This window comes from Cydia amplana, chromosome 19 (assembly GCF_948474715.1).
Source record: "Cydia amplana chromosome 19, ilCydAmpl1.1, whole genome shotgun sequence".
NCBI lineage: Eukaryota > Metazoa > Arthropoda > Insecta > Lepidoptera > Tortricidae > Cydia > Cydia amplana.
Window position 1 is genome coordinate 1,431,916 of NC_086087.1, and position 21,890 is coordinate 1,453,805.

The window sequence follows — 21,890 nt, forward strand, 5'->3', positions numbered from 1 at the left end:
TAAAATAAATGGCGCGTGAGTGAACTACGCGCACATCACAAGAGGATTCATAACATGTTCAGAACGTCAACAATCAAAACAACAAAAAGAAACGATAAAGGTCGTTTTTCCTTTGGTTTGATGTAGATACTAAATTTATTGATGTATTTATAATTTTATATTCAATTTATTATTAGTTCACATTTTATATTTACTGAATTGTCTTAGTCGATAAAGTTTTCAATATTTTGCCTTTTTCGTATCTTGTAACACTGCAAACGTCAAAATCAGCTGTCATCAGTCAGATGTCAAACGCACATGGGACTCCGCAGCGTTGCGATAATTTGTGTTTTTCTTTGATTTCAATGTAAATAATCAAAATGGTGAATAAAGACTGGTCAAAAGTGCAGCCTGGGCTGTCGGCGCCTGTGTTAAACTGTATAAAGAAGCAGGGTTTCGTGTCCATGACGCCTATTCAAGCTGCGGTGATACCTTTAATTTTGTCGTGTAAAGATGTGGTGGCGGAGGCGGTGACAGGGTCGGGCAAGACGCTGGCGTTCGTGGTGCCGCTGCTGGAAATGCTGCTGAAAAAGCAAAAGGAGGCGCCGCTGCGGAAGGACTTTGTTTATGGCGTTATTATAGCCCCAACGAGGGAGCTTGCCACACAGATTTTGAAAGTAAGTAAATGTAAAAGAGTACTTAATGTATTTTGAAATGTTATCACTGTTATTAGTATTGTTAATTGTGTAGTTATGTAAAGGAATTTAGTTCAAGTAGAGTAAAGTTAAGTATATGATGTGATTGTACATAATTATCAAGTTAATAAAACAATAATTATCAACAAGAAACACTTTGAAATCATCTCTTTTTTTACGATATCAATAGTTTACTCCAGTATTCAAATATCTTACGGGCCTAAGGTGACGTAAACAATGTTACTTTTATTTGTATTCAAGGTCATAGAGTTGTTCCTTGAAGAGCCAGAGCTTTCCCACGTGACTCGCTGCCTGCTCGTCGGAGGCCGTTCCGTGGACATGGACATAGCCAGTCTGCAGGAAGGAGCGCACGTCATAGTGAGCACTCCGGGACGGTTGGAGGACTTGTTGGCAGAGAGGAAACAGGCTAACTTGGCTGGAAGGCTTAAGGAATTGGTAATTAACGACTCTAACTCTGCTCTCATAAAGTTAAACTGCCTCCCACCCCTATAGTACTTTTGTATCGAATTGCAACCCGTATTGCCCCCATTCAACTAATTTAACTCGGGCATTGTTCGCCGTTGCCTCTGCAGAAGCAAGCACGCGCGGCTTGTAGCCACAGGCGAGGCACGGCACATAAAAATTGACAAGCCTCAATCAGTTTATTTATAATATCCCTTTCATACAAAAATATAAGTGAAAATTACAGATTAAGACAAATGATTAAGAGCTAACTGAGGCTTGCGCGTTTATGAATCCTAAAGGCACTTTGTGCGGCAATTTCCTCGTGTAGGCACCTCATTCTGTGTAGACCCGCCAAATATTTAAACACATCCAGTGCCGATAACCCGTCTATCGGGTATTTTATGCTTTCGTTCCCAGGCCGGACGACCCGATAGTCGGGATCGTGGTACTATAGCTTTATAATCTTTATATTATGACGAAATTGTTGTGGCCTGGTGCGGATGTCTTGTTTGGCTGGGTGGCAATGAATGTGTTAAATTTTACTGCTCCATTAAAGTCATAGTCCAGAAGAGATATCAAATAAATAGCTGAGTGGTTTCCAGGAGTTCCTAGTCCTGGACGAAGCAGACCGTCTCCTGGACCTGGGGTTCTCATCGACACTCACCACCATACTGCAGTACCTGCCGCGCCAGCGCCGCACAGGACTCTTCTCTGCCACGCAGACTAAACAGCTGCAGGTATTATAAAACCGGCCAAGTGCGAGTCGGACTCGCGCACGGAGGGTTCCGCACCATCAACAAAAAATAGAGCAAAACAAGCAAAAAAAACGGTCACCCATCCAAGTACTGACCCCGCCCGACGTTGCTTAACTTCGGTCAAAAATCACGTTGTATGGGAGCCCCACTTAAATCTTTATTTTATTCTGTTTTTAGTATTTGTTGTTATAGCGGCAACAGAAATACATCACCTGTGAAAATTTCAACTGTCTAGCTATCACGGTTCGTGAGATACAGCCTGGTGACAGACGGACGGACGGACGGACGGACGGACAGCGGAGTCTTAGTAATAGGGTCCCGTTTTTTACCCTTTGGGTACGGAACCCTAAAAAGAAAACAATGCCATTATTCGCCTTTCTGGGCCTGATTGCGATAGAAAAGGTTTATGTTTAAGAATTTTTACCAGCCAGACCCTTTCTCCAGTCTTTGGCTATGTATTATCTTTTTCGTCGCCTAATGTAGGGATTCGTAAACTTTTTGAAGTAAGGGCCAAGGCCAGGCCTTCGGTTCTCAGATTATGACATTGTACGTATAGAACGTGTAAATTCTTGGGATTAGCCGAGCGGGCACCAACCTCCTGTCAGCCGTGCCTCCTGTCAGTAATACTGGTAATAAAATGCTACGAGGATGCTGGGAAGCAATGGAGATTTAATGCTCCACATTTTTGAAGTGAAAACTTCTTTAGCGGCGCTGGGCACTTTTTGAGGTGGGGAAAAAATGATAAACTCGAGACAGCGTAAGTGATGGTATGTGAATAAATTTCGCGTTAGACCCGTCTATAAATGTGAGTTAATATGTGTTCAAAACGCGAAAGTTTTAAATATTATATTTACAATTTCTATTTGTACGTACTATGTACTGTGTACGTATATTAATAGTCTCAAGGCCTAATATTGAAAGTTGCAATTAGAGTTCGGAGATAGTGAAACACACGTGTGATACGTTAATTAGTAATTTATTGACTGAAGCTTTCAATCCATCGCGGGCGCAGCCGCGGTTATATTAAGTTACATATAGGTAAAATAGGTAGCTATCCATTCATGTGTGCCTACACTATTCGAATTTTAAACTATTAACGCTACAAATTTAAGCTCACTGGCCAGCAATTTCGGAACTAAAGTTTTTCAATAGAAAGGAGGATGGGTCAATTATACATAGTGCTGCAGACATTTTGGACTAGTCATTGAGTTTTCACTTCTGTCTGCACTCCCGGAGTGCAACCCGTTGTTTTTTTTTACGAACGCCACGCCCATTTTTCTAAACCTTCAAATTTGTTTCGGGTTTGAAAATCAAACCCTTTTTGTGGGCGAGATTTCATGCAATCTGGCACTTCACGGGGCTTAGTTTACAGACCCCTGATTTAATAACAAATGTGGCCCTTTCAGGATCTGGTGCGTGCCGGTTTAAGGAACCCAGTGGTGGTGAGCGTGAAGGAAAAATCCACGATATCAACCCCTCTGCTGCTGGAGAACTACTACGTCATCGTGGAACCGCAGGACAAATTCCTTTTTCTGTTAAATTTTATAAGGTGTGTTGAAATTTAAGTTAATATGTCTTGAAACAATTATCACATATTACGTTCGATTCAGTTTGATAATAGTACATTATTGTGGAGGTTCGGAAGTAGCTACTTGCTGGCTGAGGATTCGTTTTAAACGGACGACCTTGGGAGTCCGTTTAATTGAATCCGAAGCCAGCAAGTAGCCTTCCAGCCGAGTCATATATAGTGCTTTTCTCAAAAACGGTGCAAGAAATAGAAATATTTTACAGAACTTACAGAAGCAACGTTCTAATTTTCACAGAAAAATACAACCATTAAAAAAATTTGCTTGCCGCCTTTAAAAAAAAAGAAGTGTATTTTTCTGCTGAAAATACGCCAACCTATTTGAGACACCTAAATAGTCGCGGTACCAACATTTAGCCTGTAACAGACGATCGCACCGCACCGCGACCTTGGAGCGTCGCACCCATAAGTGAGAGAGAGAAACAGATATCTTTCTCCCTCTCACTTATGGGTGAAACAGATATCTCTTTCTCGCTCTCACTTATGGGTGAAACAGATATCTCTTTCTCGCTCTCACTTATGGGTGCGACGCTCCAAGGTCGCGGTGCGGTGCGATAGTCTGTTACAGGCTTTATAATAATAAGTGCTCATCATCTGTTTGGCTGTTTAAGGGACCTATGCCTTCATTTGATATGGCCATTTAAAGTTTTAAAAAGTTTGGAACTCGTTAAATAATGGAATTTGTATGCGACATTGCAGTCCCGAAATCGAGACTGCAATGTTTTTAACTTTTTAATTTTTTGAATGACCATAAACTACGCACTTCGCGACCTATTTTTTAACCGGCAACGTCGACTTTGCCGTCCATTTTTGAGAAAAATATAATTGAAGCTATAGCTGGTCAACCAAATCTTGTCAGTAAAAAAAGGCGCGAAATTCAAATACATATATATGGGACGATATCCCTTCGCCCTACATTTTTCAAATTTGCCGCCTTTTTCTAATGTCAAGATCTGGTTGACCAAGTATAGCTTTTTACATATCTGTCCAGAAACCGCAAGATAGTAAAAGGGCTGTTCTTCCTCCCGACCTGCGCGTGCGTCGACTACTGGGCGGACGTGCTGCCCGCCTTCCTCCCCGATGTCAAGGTCCTCGCCATACACGGCAAGATGAAGCAAAACAGGAGTAAGATCCTCGACAAGTTCCGAGAGAGTGAGGGGACTATTCTGTTGTGCACGGATTTATTGGCAAGGTAAGTGTCACCGCTTGAACCACATGTGAGGCACTGCCTCATGTTACAACACCCTAACGGTCGGGCTTCCTGATAGACGTCAAGGTCTTAGCCATAAACGGTAAGATGAAGCAAAAGAGGAGTAAGATCCTCGACAAGTTCCGAGAGAGTGAGGGGACTATTCTCCTGTGCACGGATTTGTTAGCCAGGTAAGTTTGCCCGCTTGAACCACATGTGAGACACTGCCTCATGTAACAACACATTCGACTCGCCCTTTCCGATATCTCCGCTTGAACCACATGTGAGATACTAGCTGAGCTAACACAGCACCCTAACACTCGGCCTTCCTGATGAGGCATGTTTCCTGATGGCAAGAAGAAATGTAGTAGAATTCTCAAGAAGTCCTGAGGCAGTGACGGAACAATTCTACTGTATAGTAAAAGGCCTGTTTTTCCTCCCGACGTGCGCGTGCATCGACTACTGGGCAATGTTTGTTTGCAATGTCTGTTACCCAATGTACCCTGGGCTTCTGGAAACTTACACTCACTGATGGAACACTCTTCCAGAGGGCTCGACATCTCGGAGGTAGAATGGGTGCTGCAGTGGGAGCCGCCGTCGCACCCCGCCGCGCTGGTGCACCGCGTGGGGCGCGCGGCGCGCGGCGGCGCGGCGGGGAGCTCGCTGCTGCCGCTGCTGCCCAGCGAGGACGCGTACGTGCCCTTCATCGCCGCCAACCAGAAGGTCGAGCTGAAGGACTGGCGTGGGTCGGCAGATGAGATCAAGATTACGCAGAAATTGAGGGATAAGGTTAGTTTTCTTTCCGTACCTGACTTTTTTTTTCTGACTCTTTCGTTTTTCTTAAAATCTAGAACGACAGACACATCAGAATTCATATCTAAAAGGTAATATATAGACGTCCCCGAATAAACTAAATAAATATTGATCTGACACTCACAATCAAAGAATTATCTTTTTGATAAAATTGATTTCTGCGACTGGTGACGTTCCATTTTGAAATCATTTCACTACGTGCAAGGGTGCACGCCATTTTCACGTCCTCCTATAAGAATGGAATGGACGTTAACCCGAGAAATAAGAGAGCCCTTCTTTTCCAGGTAACATCGATTCTCCATGAACATCAGAAGCGAGACCGCGCCATCTTGGACAAAGGTCAACGAGCTTTTGTATCGCACATGAGGGCCTACAGCAAACACGAGTGCAACTTACTTCTACAGTTTAAGCAGTTACCTTTAGGTTTGTAATACTTACTGCTAGCCTTTCTCCGCAGACGTTTTGTCTGGTTGCCCTTGGCCTAAGTCTCTCCCTTATTCCTCCACGCGTCTCTGTCCAGAGCCTGTCTTCTCCACAAGACTCCAGCCACCTGCCTGAACTCGTCCTCTCAATAAATTCCAAGGTTTGTAATAACTAACATTTTATCGGCCATATTTCGCAGCTATAAGGTTTACTATGGCCAGTCAACTGTAACATAGTAATCAGTTGATAACGTATCATTTTTATCGCACACGAGTGCAACCTGCTCATGTGGTTCAAGCAGCTACCTATAGGTACGGTCAAAAGTATTAATTTATGACTCATTTCGTACCTTGTACACAGTGACAATTAATATGAAAGTCGCTAGAGACCTCATACTATTGTCACTGTGACAAGGTACCAAATGGGTCATAAAAGGGTGACACGTTTCAAGTATCTTGGACACTGGGTGACTGACAACTTACTGGATGATGTCGATATAGAGAGGGAGCGCAGGGCATTGGCGGTGCGTTGTAATATGTTGTCCCGCAGGTTTGCGCGGTGTAATGGGAATGTCAAAATAACGCTATTTAAAGCATTTTGCCAGACCTTTTACACGTGCAGCCTGTGGACAAATTATACTAAAAGAGCCTTTTCTCAAAAATGGACGGCAAAGTCGACGTTGCCGGTTAAAAAATAGGTCGCGAAGTGCGTAGTTTATGGTCATTCAAAAAATTAAAAAGTTAAAAACATTGCAGTCTCGATTTCGGGACTGCAATGTCGCATACAAATTCCATTATTTAACGAGTTCCAAACTTTTTAAAACTTCAAATGGCCATATCAAATGAAGGCATAGGTCCCTTAAACAGCCAAACAGATGATCAGCACTTATTATTATAAAGCCTATAACAGACTATCGCACCGCACCGCGACCTTGGAGCGTCGCACCCATAAGTGAGAGCGAGAAACAGATACCTCTTTCTTCCTCTCACTTATGGGTGAAACAGATATCTCTTTCTCGCTCTCACTTATGGGTGCGACGCTCCAAGGTCGCGGTGCGGTGCGATAGTCTGTTACAGGCTTAATGTTGGTACCGCGACTATTTAGGTGTCTCAAATAGGTTGGCGTATTTTCAGCAGAAAAATACACTTCTTTTTTTTTTAAAGGCGGCAAGCTAATTTTTTTTAATGGTTGTATTTTTTTCTGTGAAAATTAATGGAAAATTAGAACGTTGCTTCTGTAAGTTCTGTAAAATATTTCTATTTCTTGCACCATTTTTGAGAAAAGCACTATATATGACTCGGCTGGAAGGCTACTTGCTGGCTTCGGATTCAATTAAACGGACTCCCAAGGTCGTCCGTTTAAAACGAATCCTCAGCCTGCAAGTAGCTACTTCCGAACCTCGACAATAATGTACTATTAATGCCCTGCGCGTCCAGTACAACAATGGGTTCAGGATGCTGTTGGGACTGCCTCGTTTTTGCAGCGCGTCAGGTATGTTTCGCGGAGGCGCGCACTGACTGTTTCGGTGCGATCATACGCAATAGAACGGCCTCCCTGATGCGTCGCGTGCGTGACAGTTCCAACAGCCTCGTGCGCCTAGTGCTAGAATCGCCTGCTTGCGCCTTCTGGAAACACTGGGACGATGTACATATGGGGTCCAGAGGCGTAGTTTATAATTTATTATAGGTAATTTAGTATAAGTCTCACTAACATAAGATTAAGGGAATGTACACTAACACTATGGACATGGTCCGAAATAAAATATATTGAATTGAATTGAATTGAATAAATTAAAACTTTCGACTGTACAGACGGTAGAGTCTAACATTCTGTCAGTAACTAGAAACTAGCCATCTTGGGCAAAAGCCAGAGATCTTTTGTGTGTAAAGTAAGCTAGGACCCTAAGCACGAAGAATTTAGTACATACATATACCCGCCATATCTCTATCGCACGCGCGTAATTATATACCTCCTGTCCCGCCCATGATGCCGACGATCAATGCCACTGTGCGAGCGGAACAGTAATATAATTATGCGTGATAGAGAAAGGAACAGACGAAATTAATCGTGTTAAGGGGACGGTATATGACGTTTTCGATTTAGAGCTCACTTTGTGCAATCAATTTGTTCAAGAAATGTTTAATAACTGCATTAAATTATACGTAAATTTGTTCACGAAGAAGCCGTGTACCGGCTCTTCACGGCATAATATTTTTTATTTGCTGTAATTCTCTACAAATCGACACTAAAAGTATCCAAAAATCAAAATATGGAGTTCCGTTTGAGCAACACGCATTACAGTTTTGCCTTTAACAGTAATTGAGTTGTTGTGTGATTTTGAAAGCTAAATAACTAAACTAGCAAATTATTATCTACTTATATTTTTACTCACAAATACAACACAGAAATTCAATCCCAAATGTAAACTTTCGTACAATTTCCATACATTGACGACATCACTCAAAATTCTTCTTCGAGTCAGATGGCCGCTGGCCTTGGATCGAAGAAGACGTGTACTTCGTCGTAGCTCGTTTTTGACATTATTTAGACATTTCATCATATACGCATACGAAAATGTATACCAGTAGATAAATTGTATTTCAAAAAATAGGGTAAATAAATTTATTTAAAATTTGATTTGTTGTTATTTACAGGTCGTAACGATCGAAAACAGCAGTAAACTATCCTAAAACAATACGATTACAATTGAATTTAAGTAACTTGTTCCTTCAAAACCCGCTTAAAATGAAAAAAGTTTAAAGACTCGTTTTACTGATTGGGATTGATTTTCATTATGCTGGTATCAATTTTGCGTCATTAAAAAAAAGTATATGACTTCTGTACGTCAATGACATTTGATGTCAATTGTAATCTTGTATTTACGTTAGAGAATATTATATATTCATTTAAATATTACTTACCTATTAATACGAAGCGTAATTCGTTTAATACCTGAAAGTCTTAGTGTCTACACCTACTTTGTTGCCGTTCGTTCCGTCTATATGTATTGTGTGCGATTACGTGCTGTTCTCAATAATCAAGAAACAAGCCATAATCTTCAAGAATAAAATAACAGCAAGACCAGCATTTAGTACTAACTAGTTTTTGCGGATTTGGAGACAAGAGATGAAGCTTACAGGCTAATACCGCTGCGGTCTGGTTATTGTTATGTGTATATATCGAGTATTATATAAATTTACTATAAAATAACAATGTTTTATTTCAATGACATTATGTGCGTAGGTATGTATGTTTCGGTGATTATAAGAATTTTGTCCACACAATAATTGTGCAAAGCAGAGACTGCATCATGCTTTCTTTACGGTATAAGCGGTATGGTACCGTTATTATTTATCAATACCGGTTCGTTTTGAAGGTAAAACTATACCGGTTGAAATACAAAGTACGGTACCGGTATAAAATTACAGCAGGGACAACCATTTTTATAGGTGTACAGTCAGCTGCAGAGAAAAGGTACGACCAGATAGATAATTGTATGCAGGGGTGGTACCTTTTCTCTGCAGCTAGCTGTACCTAAACCATCATTGACCGAGCGTTGGCGAAGGTCTCCGTTTCAACTTGGGCAAAAATGCTTTCGTATGTCCGAATTCTTCTCCTTTGCATATCACATTTCTCAACTGATTCTCGTGAAAATTCGGTAGTCCGATATAATTATTCGGTTTCTTTTTTTTTTGAAGAATTTAAAATAGGCAGAAATTGTCATAAAGGACTTACGCGCCAGTAGGGTCTGTGACACTTAAGACCACTGCGATTATTAGGTACTTACTGGCCCCTATTTCACCACGACCACGGTGACAGGTGCGACAGTTGTCGACATCACTGTTGCTGACGTCACAGGCCTCCATAGGCTACGGTAACCGCTTACCATCGGACGGGCGATGTGCTTGTTTGCCACCAACATTTTAATAAATAAATAAACTCCATTATATTGCCACTAAAAAATTCTTATTTTGCGAAGCTAATGACAATTGTCACAAGAAACACGGCAACTGTATCGAAATTGCGACACAGAACTCATTTCCTGTCAAGACTTACCGAAAATTCTTTGAAAAATCTTGTGACAATTGTCACAAGATTTTTTCGCGAGAGAAATGTCTGTTTTATCCGATATAATAAAGTTTTTTTTTTAATAATAGGTACAATGACGGTGGCAAACACGAATACGGCCCGCCCGATGGTAAGCGGTAACTGTATTATTAAATTGTACAACGGGACTTAATCGCGTATCTAAGTTTTAAGATTTACCTCCGACGTTTCGAGGACGGCGTTGTCCCCGTGGTCTCGGAGAAGACTGGCTTAAGTTGACATCAGCATCTTCTAACCGCGCGAGTTTTTCGAACTACCCGCACTTGGTCTTGTTTATCCGCTTGAACGTTTTGCGGTTCCGTTGTACAATTTAATAATGTGTAAAAATCGTGAAAGTTTAAATCAGTGTTAGCGGTAACTGTAGTCCATGGATGCCTATGGCGTCAATAACAGTGATGTTTTTGTCGTACCTGTCACCGTGGTGAAATAGGGGCCAGATTACGCCGCGCCGCGTGGAACGTGAGGTGCATTGGGGTAAATGCATACCATTCACTCAAGGAAAATAATCTCCCTTATAAGATCACTCGTGTGTCTGCCATTTTGTTAAAGCCAATTTTCACCGTAACTACTGGACTAGTTCAATTGAAATTTAGTACACATATGTCAAGTAAGGAAGTAGTAAGTCGGTGATCCGAAGATGAGTAACGTAAATAAATGAACTTTTAACTTTGCGGCGATTTTTGGTATCATGTGACATATCAGATATAATACATAATTATAAGTAGGTGAGCAAAAATGTACCATAACCTAACTCAGAATTGTATCACATAAATACATATACAATAATCTTTAATAGAAAAAAACCGACTTCTCTAACTACTAGCCTAACCCACTTAACGGCGCTTATACTTTATTTGGTAATATGTACCTATACATTTTATGGTAATCATAGTGTTTTTTTAGTTTAAGTATCATAGTGGTTTTCCGGATCAAGATCCGGGTCCGGGTCCGGATCCGAGTCCGGCTCCGAGTCCGAGTACGGGTCCGAGTCCGAAGTCCGGGGCCCAGTCCAAGTCAAAATCGAAATTCAAAATCACTAAACGTGTAGGTACTATGCGTCGTTGAAGAGTTCTGTTCTGATCATCATCAGCAGTTCCACTTCATCAAATCCCACAGTTTTTAATGTAAATGCTTGATTTTCTGATGAAAATATATAAAATTCTATACATACTTTAAAATTTGAGGAGTTCCCTCGATTCCTCATGGATCCCATCATCAGAACCGGGTTTTGACAAAAACGGGACCAATCTGTATGCATATACATACAATCAAAAAAAAATTTTCAAAATCGGTCCAGTAATGACGGAGATATGGAGTAACAAACATAAAAAAAAAATAAAAAAAAATAAAAAAAAAAAACATACAACCGAATTGATAACCTCCTCCTTTTAGATTTGGAAGTCGGTTAAAAAATAGTTCAACGCCAAAAGATTAATGGAAGACCTATGTCCTATAATAGGTGAGTTGGTCTTAAACAAAAAATATGCAATAAAAATGTGTAACTGTGGAACCCATAGTGAATCCTACTCGTACATGATCGGTTTTTATATTATGTACCTATAAGATATTTTCTACTTTATACTTTATAAGTGTACCTACATAATATTTACTTATAAGCAGTTGTCACGTAAAATATTTGTAGATTTTTTTGGAAGTATGTGTCACATCATCATCATCTTCCTCGCGTTGTCCCGGCATTTTGACACGGCTCATGGGAGCCTGGGGTCCGCTTGGTAATTAATCCCATAAATTGGCGTGGGCACTAATTTTTATGAAAGCGACTGCCATCTGACCTTCCAACCCATAGGGGGTAAACTAGGCTCTTATTGGGATTAGTCCGGTTTTCTCACGATGTTTTCCTTCACCGAAAAGCGACTGGTAAATATCAAATGATATTTCGTACATAAGTTCCGAAAAACTCATTGGTACGAGCCGGAATTGCAATTCGCACGCTCTTACCGCTAGGCCTCCAGCGATTTTTTTGAAGTATGTATAGCACAAAAAAAAAAGACATTTAAGGTAGGTAATTAAAATACGGTATAAACATTATTGGAGAAGACTTGGAGGAAGTGTCATAGGGATCTACATTCGATGCGTGGAAAACAAGTTCTTTTGTCTAATTATAATCCATCGGCAATCACGCGAGCGCATAAAACGAAAATCATTTTTTTTTCACTCCCTAAAACTCCCTTAACCTAATAACAGTAAAACAAAAAATAAAATATAGAGGGTTACCAACCAGCCAAAGAATTATAAGTAGATATATGCACTTATCCCAACGCACCTCACGTTCTACTCTGCACGGGGTTCATTGCCGCTCCTACCGCCGTAAGTAACTATCAACACCTACATTATCAAGGCTACGATCGAAGATAATCGCTTCAGCACTGAAATAATACCGGTGGAATACCGGTATAATATTTTTTATTTTAATTGTATTAATTTAATAGTGAAACAAAAGGCGAATATACCACATAAAAGTAAATCGGTAAAGATATTAGGGGTACATTAGCCAACACTGTTTCCATATATTTTCAAATTTTATTTTGTCCGCCTTAATTAAATTTTGCACCCTGCCGGAACTTTATTTATTTAAATTCTCATTTAATTGATTTTGAGCCTTATGAAAAGTCGTATAGAGTAGTAAATAAAATTTTACATCTGACTTAATGACATCTGGTTTTATTCGGTTTAACTTTAGAAAACGCGTATCTCGACAAAGCCATAATGTAGAAAATTGTCAACAACCAAATGAATTATTAGAATTTAAATACGTCACGTGTGACATGAACAGACAAGGAAAGCAAGATTAAATGTATTGTTTCTCTTTCTTCTTTCAATGGAACGCTTTTCCTAAAAGGAGGCCACTAAACTCAAAACGCTATCTTAAAAAAAAACTTGATGGGTCAGTGACCTGTCCCAGTAAAGTGAGGTAGTGTGCGTGAAGTGCGCTTGTGTGTGAAATGGGGTAAATTGACAGAATCTGAAAATTTACCCACCTCTACCGTCACCTTAAGCGTCCTTACATTAAATATAGTCTGTCAAACAGGATATGTCAGTAGCAATGTAAAACAAACTAAAGTATGGTATCCCTAGGAAACGAACCAAAAGCAGCAATGTACATCGAACAACGATGAAATGTAAACAAAACAGTTCCACAGATAAGATATAAATGACACGCGACTTTCGAACAATTCAAACGTAGTGTTGCTAACCCGCGATTTTATCAAATTTGCCGCCTTTTTAGGGTTCCGTAGCCAAATGGAAAAACGGAACCCTTATAGATTCGTCATTTCTGTCTGTCTGTCTGTCTGTCCGTCTGTCTGTGTATGTCACAGTCACTTTTCTCCGAAACTATAAGAACTATACTGTTGAAACTTGGTAAGTAGATGTATTCTGTGAACCGCATTAAGATTTTCACACAAAAATAGAAAAAAAACAATAAATTTTTGGGGTTCCCTATACTTAGAACTGAAACTCAAATTTTTTTTTTCATCAAACCTATACGTGTGGGGGTCTTCAAAAATGATATTGAGGTTTCTAATATAATTTTTTTCTAAACTGAATAGTTTGCGCGAGAGACACTTCCAAAGTGGTAAAATGTGTGTCCCCCCCCCCCCCGTAACTTCTAAAGTAACAGAATGATAAAACTAAAAAAAATATATGATGTATATTACCGTGTAAACTTCCACCGAAAATTGGTTTGAACGAGATCTAGTAAGTAGTTTTTTTTTAATACGTCATAAATCGCCTAAATACGGAACCCTTCATGGGCGAGTCCGACTCGCACTTGGCCGCTTTTTCTACTGACAAGATTTGCTTGACCAAGTATGTTAATTATTGTATTTTATCCCAGGCCACATAGCGACCAGCTACGGCCTCCTCAAGCTGCCTCTCATGCCGGAACTGAAGCAGGAACACAAGGAGCAGTTCGTGGGACCCATGGAGGAGGTGGACCTCAACAGCATACCCTACCAGGACAAGCAGAAAGAGACCAGCCGGCTGCAGAAGTTGCAGGAGTACAGGAAGACGGGGGTCTGGCCGAACAAGAAGAAAAAGAAAATGGTAAGTTTTGCCATAGAGAAATATAGTAAGACAAGAGTGCTCACTCCATAGATCAGTTCAGACTATTAATTTCAGTGTCTACATCTAGCATCGAGTAGCGGAACTATCAGTACTGCTACATCTATTGTCAAGTAGCAGTACTGATAGTTCCGCTACTCAATGCTAGATGCTAATAGTCTTTTTGATACTAAAACTGATGTATGGAGTGAGCACTCTATGTATTTTTTTCTCTATGGTTTTGCCCAATACCACCTTGACTTGATTAAAAACACTAGGTACAGGGGCCCGTTTCTCAAAAGCTTCTAACTTGTAATACAAGCGGAAGTCCCTTTCTAACAAAAGCTGTCAAAAAGTGACATCCGCTTGTACCTACTTTTATTACAAGTTACAAGCTTTTGAGAAACGGGTCCCAGATGTAGTGCATAAATTATTTTCCATAGTATTTTCATGTTGGATGGCAAGCAAAATCTTTGCCTGATATTAACAATAGGCTACATGACTAATTTTCATTGATGGTATCAATCGATCGGGTTTGTTTTTAGGATCAAATGTCTATATGGGACCCATTGCATTAAAGTAACACAAAAGTCAGAAATTGTAGTCAAAGTCCGACAGTCGCACTTCACTCGCGAAACGCCCTATACAAAACGGCCAGAGGCCGTGACGTCAAGGTCTCTGGGAGCCCATCTTGTAGTATGGACAAAACAAGAAAATTGCGTTTTTGCCAGTGAAATATTGCGTTTATGTATATAGTTGCTATACAATATTTTCTTGGATGAAATGTAAGGAATCGAATGTTACCCTTACTTTTATCGTTTTTGGAAGTAAAAAAAACTTAAATTTTGAAACTTTCAGGTCCTGTATTTATGTAATTTTTCAATATTTTATTTTAATATCCACATTATTGTGATAAATTGCTCGTTTGCTATCTATTTTACTAGATTTTGTTATAAAATTCAACATGTGTCATCATCCCTATTGACCACGACACTGCAAATAGGAGTATAACGACTAAGAAGATGTCTATTTGGCCGAGGGTTAACTGGTAGAGAATGCCTTCTGGCATTAAGTTCGCCTTTTGTCTTATCTCCCGTTGTCATTGGTCAGCCGTGCGTAACCCGGTCTTGAGGCCTGCGCGAAATTTTGAAAGGCTATCGGGTAAAACAGTTTGGAGACCCCTGAATTAAACTAACGTCACGAAAAAAGGCGCCAGTCGTCGAGTTTGCTGAAAATCAACCGAATTACAATACAATAAACTAAAAAGGGGGACTGGTTTTTAGGGTTCCGTACCTCAAAAGGAAAATACGGAACTCTTATAGGATTACCCCCCCCCCCCTGTATCTCCAAACTACTGGGTCTAAAATTTTGAAAAAAAAACAATAGTTCTACCTATAGATGACAGGAAAACCTCAGCCTCGGTCACTCAAGCGTGAGTCGGACTTAATCTACGGCACCCTTGGAACGCGAGTCCGACTCGCACTTGGCCGGTTTTTTCACTTGGATCGTAATAAAATATTTTTTTAGGTAAAAACTCAACCCTGGGAGCAAGCAAAGCAAAACAAAGAGGACAAGAAAGAGCGACGACAAAAGCGCAAAGCGGTGAAGCAGGAAGGCAAGAAAGGCAAGAAGCGACGAGCGGTGACGCAGGAGGAGCTAGACGAGCTGGCGGCGGATGTGGCGCTGATGAAGAGGCTCAAGAAACGGAAGATCACCAAGGAACAGTTTGATGAACAGTTCGATGGCGATAAATAAATGTGCAATATTCATTGTGTTTTGTTTTTATCTTGATATTTTTTTATCCTTTCTTTTAACCCTTTAACCTTTTCCTGTCAAACGCAAAAGCTGTCATTCGGACGCCAGGTCACCGAAGTGTCAAAACTGAAATTGAACTTTATGCATGTGCACGTAGGTCTATGTTGCTCTGTGGTATGTGACCGATTAATCGGTCTTTGGCGTTAAACCTACGGTGCGGATATATCGGTCATTGGCGTCCAAGAGGTTAAAATGACTTGTTATACCTTGTACGAATAATTATATGTAAAGGGCGGCGTATTTTAGTACATTTTATAGCCAATCTGCTTTTAAACAGTCAGCAGAAAAAGCGAAACAAAATGATCTATATGTGTGAACACCTACCCGCTTATAGATAGGTACTTCTATTGCCGACTGACAAACTACTTAATTAAAGGTTAGGATAACAAATAATACCAGCAATGAAAATAGTAAAATAGACATTTATTTCTGCTCAACTCTTATAATTGCAACATGATGAGTATTCACAACACAACAAGGCCTAACTACTGGGCGGGGCCCATTCGACACTTGGCACTAGCTAGCACCTATACCATCCGACCGCCAACATAAATTCAACTTTAACTCATATTGAATAGGGTATAATTTACACCAACTTTACAATTATTTACACTTTTAAGATGAATTTTGAAATAAATTTAGTGCACAATTGAGCTATATAAACCTTAAATTTGTTAACATTTTTTTGACGGTCGGTAAGCACCACAATACATAGTTATATTTAGTAATAGTTTTGTCGAAAGTCGACCAATGATTTAAAAGGCTATCGATATAATTGAATTTGGCCTTTTTATCGACTCTCGATAAAATCAAGGCACCGGTAACACTTAAATTACTGTGCGTATCAAATATTTTACTATTTTCCATTTTGTAACATCACATTTTCTAATTAAAAAAAGGAGTAGATATTTACAAAATAATATAAGATGAGCAGCTGTGTACACAGATTTCATTGCACAACGATTTATTTAAAAAATCTTTAATAGTCACACAATGGGATAGTGCCTAAAAATACAAGTATTTAATTTTGTGACCTTATTTTTTTAACAATACTCTTTGTACATCAGGCTTCAAAAGTTCAGGCCCGCCATTATATCTTTAATCCACCAAAAATATGTCTTTAATAACCACAAGCCAGCCTGGGCGAATTAGACACAGTTTCCCATTATGTGACATAATAATAAACAACTATATTTAGTAGGAAAGCTTAAAGCGGTGGTAAAAAACACCAAATAGAAGCCAAATCGATATGGGAACACCAGTCACGGTCAATAGTGGGTTGATTTTACTTTGATAATTATCATTTTACTCACTTGCCACTTTGAAAAGTACATTTTTCTTGGCTCGCGTTTCAGTTGTAGCATACTTTGATAAGAAAAAAGTCACTTTTGTGGCACATTTTGGTAATTATCATTATCCTGCTAAAATGTATTACCTACACCAAAATGCAGGTAACATTTTTCAGAGAAAATATGTTAAAATACAAGTGACGTAGAATTTGATAAAGTAAGTGACACAACAATGATTCTTTTCTCGACAATAAAAAATATGGATGAAATATAGCAGTGATATTTTATTCATAAAAGTTTTTTTTTTACTTGCGGAAACCAAGCCCGCGAATACCTATTTCATATCATAACTTTTAAAGAAATTTGGATGAGAGGCCAAGTAATTTACAAAGTACAACCAACCTAGCTACATTTACTAGGTACATGCAGTTTATATTTAAAGGTACCGTCACAGACCGATGGTGGTCCCTTATCGCTCGGCCCTCCACTTACTTATAATGTCAACAGCGGCAAATGTACACGTTATTATCCAAAAGCGACGCAACTCATTACACCGTTTTGCGAATTTGATCTTTTTTGCAATGTATTTAGGTGTTTTATACATTTTAGAAACAGTGAAAGGTTTAAATGGTAGTTTTATTTGAGGAGACGGAAAAATAAGTTTATACAAAGTGTTTTCTTCAACTTTAGCCATACTCTGCGAGGTGAATTTTAAGTTTTCTTGAACAACTTTTAATATGGATTTGGGGCTTAACCCGAAATCATGAAAAAATTGGCTTTCCTAAATAAAATATAGATATTACGTTTTCAGCAGCCTAAATGTTTCAACAGGCAATTTTTTCACGATTTCATGGTGTAAAGTATGGCTAATCTTGTATAATATTTCCATACTTTGTCTCTTTCCTTAAAGAAAACCCAACCGTTTCCAGAGTTGAGTCACAATTACAGTTAAATTCAGTTAATAATCGAAATAAAATTCAATAAATACAAAGCTCCATACAAAGATGAAATAATTTACACAAATCATCAAATAAAAAAAACAAGCATCATACAAATTAAAAAACACATACATTGCCTTGTCATGATCTTCTAAATCCTAAAATATACGCCATCTTAAATTAATAGAAAAAAGAAAATCCTCATAATACTATTTCGCTATAATACTTACTGCCGAGTGACAGAATCTGTCAGATGACAGTTGCTTATGACATGACTAGCTGTCAATAAGAACTGTTAGATATCATTGGAGTAATTCGTGATTGTGCTGGATTGGTTAGTATTTCTGAAAGAGATCGCTAGGATACCTTTTTTTTTAGAAATGTGTACAGTCAGCAGCAGAAGTTGCTAAGCGGGCGAGGTGTTCACACTCACCTTGACACGCTCTTATTCTTCTAACAATAAAGTCGCGTCAAGATCATTTTGAACACCTCGCCCGCTTAGCAACTGCTGCTGCTGACTGTACCCTAGTCTGAATAAATACAATAACTTTAATGTTTTAAAAACTATTAAAAATAGGAAGACATTAGGATAATAAAGACAGGAATACACGTATTATCAATATTTAAGATGGAATTTTGACAGCTGATGTAGAAGGCGCTGTACGTCCCCTTGCAGCATGAAGTAACTAGCAATCGTTTGACAGTCCAGTCACCACGAAACGTATCACGGAGTAAAGCCCTATCTATTTCAGATCTCAAATTATTTTGGTTTGATCGTTTTAGTATTCCTTTCCTTAGAAGCGTTTTAGTTTTCCTTTAGTCTATGTTTAACTTATTTAATAATTGAGAATTCTTAAGTCTATTAGAACCAATCCAGTACATATCAATCAACTAGTAATCTGTATCATTGTTAAATCGTAATACACCTTATGTTAACAAGAGTGGTTCAGTACTGTCAAAATCACAATAAAAATGACTGATTATAACTGTCAAACTAGTAAAAACGGCGGACGCCAGAATAAGAGTGTTATTAAAACAAACAGCAAACTTAGAATAGTCTAGAATAATAATAGTATAATAGCGTAACAAATTAATAATATTCTTAGAAAAAGTTTAATTTTATTTGTAGATTTTTATCAGATGGTTGATAGACATTGCCATAAGATTACCTTAAATAATTTCAGAATATTAAAAAATCTGACTACCAAATACCATCGACAATCTAATTTTAGTTTTGTTTTAATTTCGATTTCACAATCATTTGTTTCTTAGAGTTTCGCCGACATTTATAAATGTATAGTTTTGATTTCTAAGAGTATTATTAACATACAATAATAGTGATAATTAATAATGCATTGAGCCAGCAAATTAGAAGCGTAACGCCTTAGCAATAGGGTTTAGAATATAAGCACTGAGTTACTGGACTCTTAACACTACATACCGACAAACGCGGGGTATGATGACTGATAATTAAATTAATGAAATTTACGAAAAAGTTACATCCAAAACTTGTAGTCACAGAAAAAATACATAGGTATCTTATTTTACAATTAATATGATCGAAAAAACAAACAGTTGGTATCTGTTTCACTTTACTACAACACAACGCAGTTCCAATTCAAATGTAGTCAGTGATTTCTTGAAAAAATACATTTACATTATATGTTATCGATAATTCATTACTATCATTACATATACTTTTTAAATTATAAGTCATCATACCATACGTTACGACTAATCATAGTAAACGCAATTGCATACAAATCGAATAAATAAACTAATTATTTCAAATACTTTGACAATCTCTGATTTTGACGACATTGCAATATGAACGTAAATTTGTATCAAAATAAGACAATTGTAACAAAGGTAATTTATAAATAAGATCATAAGTTTTTTTAAATACTAATAATCATTATGATGTCTCAGACTTTTGTCCAAAATACAATAACGAAAATATATAATAATAATATAATAATATATATGTTCTTACATATAATAAGATTCATAAGACTTTGTGAAGGCATAAGTTAAGCAAAGACAGTTGTAAACCTAGTATTTAAAATCCATAATGCAATGTCGACATTATTATAAAACTAAATACATGTGAATGATACTGAAACGTTGAATAAATATATCATAAGAACCCTAGATGAGACAATAAGATATATTATTCAGTTGAAACATTTGAAAAATTTAAGTTTTTGGTAAATAAAATTTTTTTTAGAAGTGCCTTAGCGCCAAAAGTGGCGAATTGTAAAACCTACGGAACACTAAATGCAAAAAAATCATCACCAATTTGATCTTTTTAAATTTTTGTGACGTCATCAAAATGGCTACTTTGTATAGTGTAAATAAGGCACATTATTGCGTATCACTCGCTAACCTTAATATTTACAATGTTATCAATAAATAATATATATACTAAATAATTAAAAAAAAGTCAAATGGAACCAATAAAAACAGACTCTAAATCGTTATTATTTGGGTCGTATAACAGACAATATATTTATGACAGAAATGTGCTGTTATTTATCAATATGAATTACAAATGATGTGTAACATTTTTAATTGATAATTATCAAAGTAAAATCAACTTATCAAAGTAATGGTACCGATTTTGACATGTAAAATTATTTAAAAACCTTATCGAATTTAGTATCTCTATTGCATATTTGAAATTACATCACACACCCGGCTCCCAAAGAGAAAATTACATTATATATTTAAACTTTACTGCACAAAAATGTGTAGGTATGTAAGATTAAATACATTTCTAGCACAGTGAATTTATCAAAGACTGTTTTTTTAAATAAAAAAATAGAGAGATAATTATTAATCATTTTTAATTACATACTTTAAATATTTAAAAACGTTTATTTAGCACAATAACCTTGTATTATCTTCAGGAAGACAGTCATGTATGAGATGTTTCCAACAACGCTTGGCATTGCTTCCAAACTAACACCAAAAATACCGTCCTCGTATTTATTTAGTTATCGAAACAATGTCAAATATAATTTTAGTAAAATAAAAACGAACGTTACTTCAAAAAATCAGATATCGAACTTACTACCGAAATCCGCGAGATGTCACTAGCATTAGGTAAATATAGAAGAAAGAAGCGAAGCCTGTACCGGACAGGGCGTCACTTTTTGATCCAGCTTTAACTCGTCCTAAAAAATCTGAACGAACTCGTCAAAAATGTTGGTATATTTTTAAACATTATTTTATAAAAATACACATAACAAAAGTCTCCCTGTTGTACAGCAATTGAATGTTTAGCCAGCGACATTTCTAACAGACCTCGTTTGTCCCAGCCGCGCTCACACCTCGTCGGGCGCCATGTTCTCGGTGTGGTTGGGCTGCGGGGAGGGTTGCGGCGAGGGCTGCGGGGAGGGGGGCGCCTTCACGGCGACCTCCTTCACGGTGGCCTCGAGCGCTCGGATGCGGTTCTCTTGTTTCACTATCACGGATTTCAGTTTCCGGATCTCGTCCATTAGGTCGGAGAGCTGTTTCTCCTGTGGAAACGAGGGAGGTTTTTATTTTTTTATCAAAAACGTATGTTGAAAATGGACACACCACTGAAACTGAGAGAGAAGTCCACACACGAAATCAATTGAAAATATATTCACGTCACTATAAGACAAGTCAACCTGGTAACTTGTCTAAGGGAGAATATAGTTCTTAGGCTCTTTTAGAACGGTTTCCTATTCTATACACACTTATGTGTGCTGGTTATGTATTGCTGTCAGTTCCTTCCTTCTCTTTCGCT

General features: G+C 38.2%; 2 protein-coding genes across 2 annotated transcripts in view; one reads left to right on the forward strand and one right to left on the reverse strand.

Moving 5' to 3' along the window:
• The first annotated feature begins 291 nt into the window (after window positions 1-291).
• On the forward strand, window positions 292-15,839 carry LOC134657225 (probable ATP-dependent RNA helicase DDX55 homolog). The gene is made up of 9 exons (XM_063512795.1): window positions 292-656; window positions 936-1,130; window positions 1,742-1,876; window positions 3,301-3,443; window positions 4,471-4,671; window positions 5,217-5,457; window positions 5,766-5,904; window positions 13,868-14,076; window positions 15,601-15,839. Exons 1-9 carry the CDS (start codon window positions 360-362, stop codon window positions 15,826-15,828), a joined length of 1,788 nt encoding a protein of 595 aa, XP_063368865.1. The 5' UTR covers window positions 292-359; the 3' UTR covers window positions 15,829-15,839.
• A 5,503-nt stretch (window positions 15,840-21,342) lies between these two features.
• The window catches only part of LOC134657289 (coronin-1C-A), a 31,193-nt gene continuing 30,645 nt past the window's right edge, over window positions 21,343-21,890 (reverse strand). Inside the window, exon 13 of the mRNA XM_063512872.1 lies at window positions 21,343-21,636. Within this exon, the coding sequence (XP_063368942.1) occupies window positions 21,442-21,636 (195 nt within the window). The 3' untranslated portion in view covers window positions 21,343-21,441. The remainder of the gene's footprint in view (window positions 21,637-21,890) is intronic.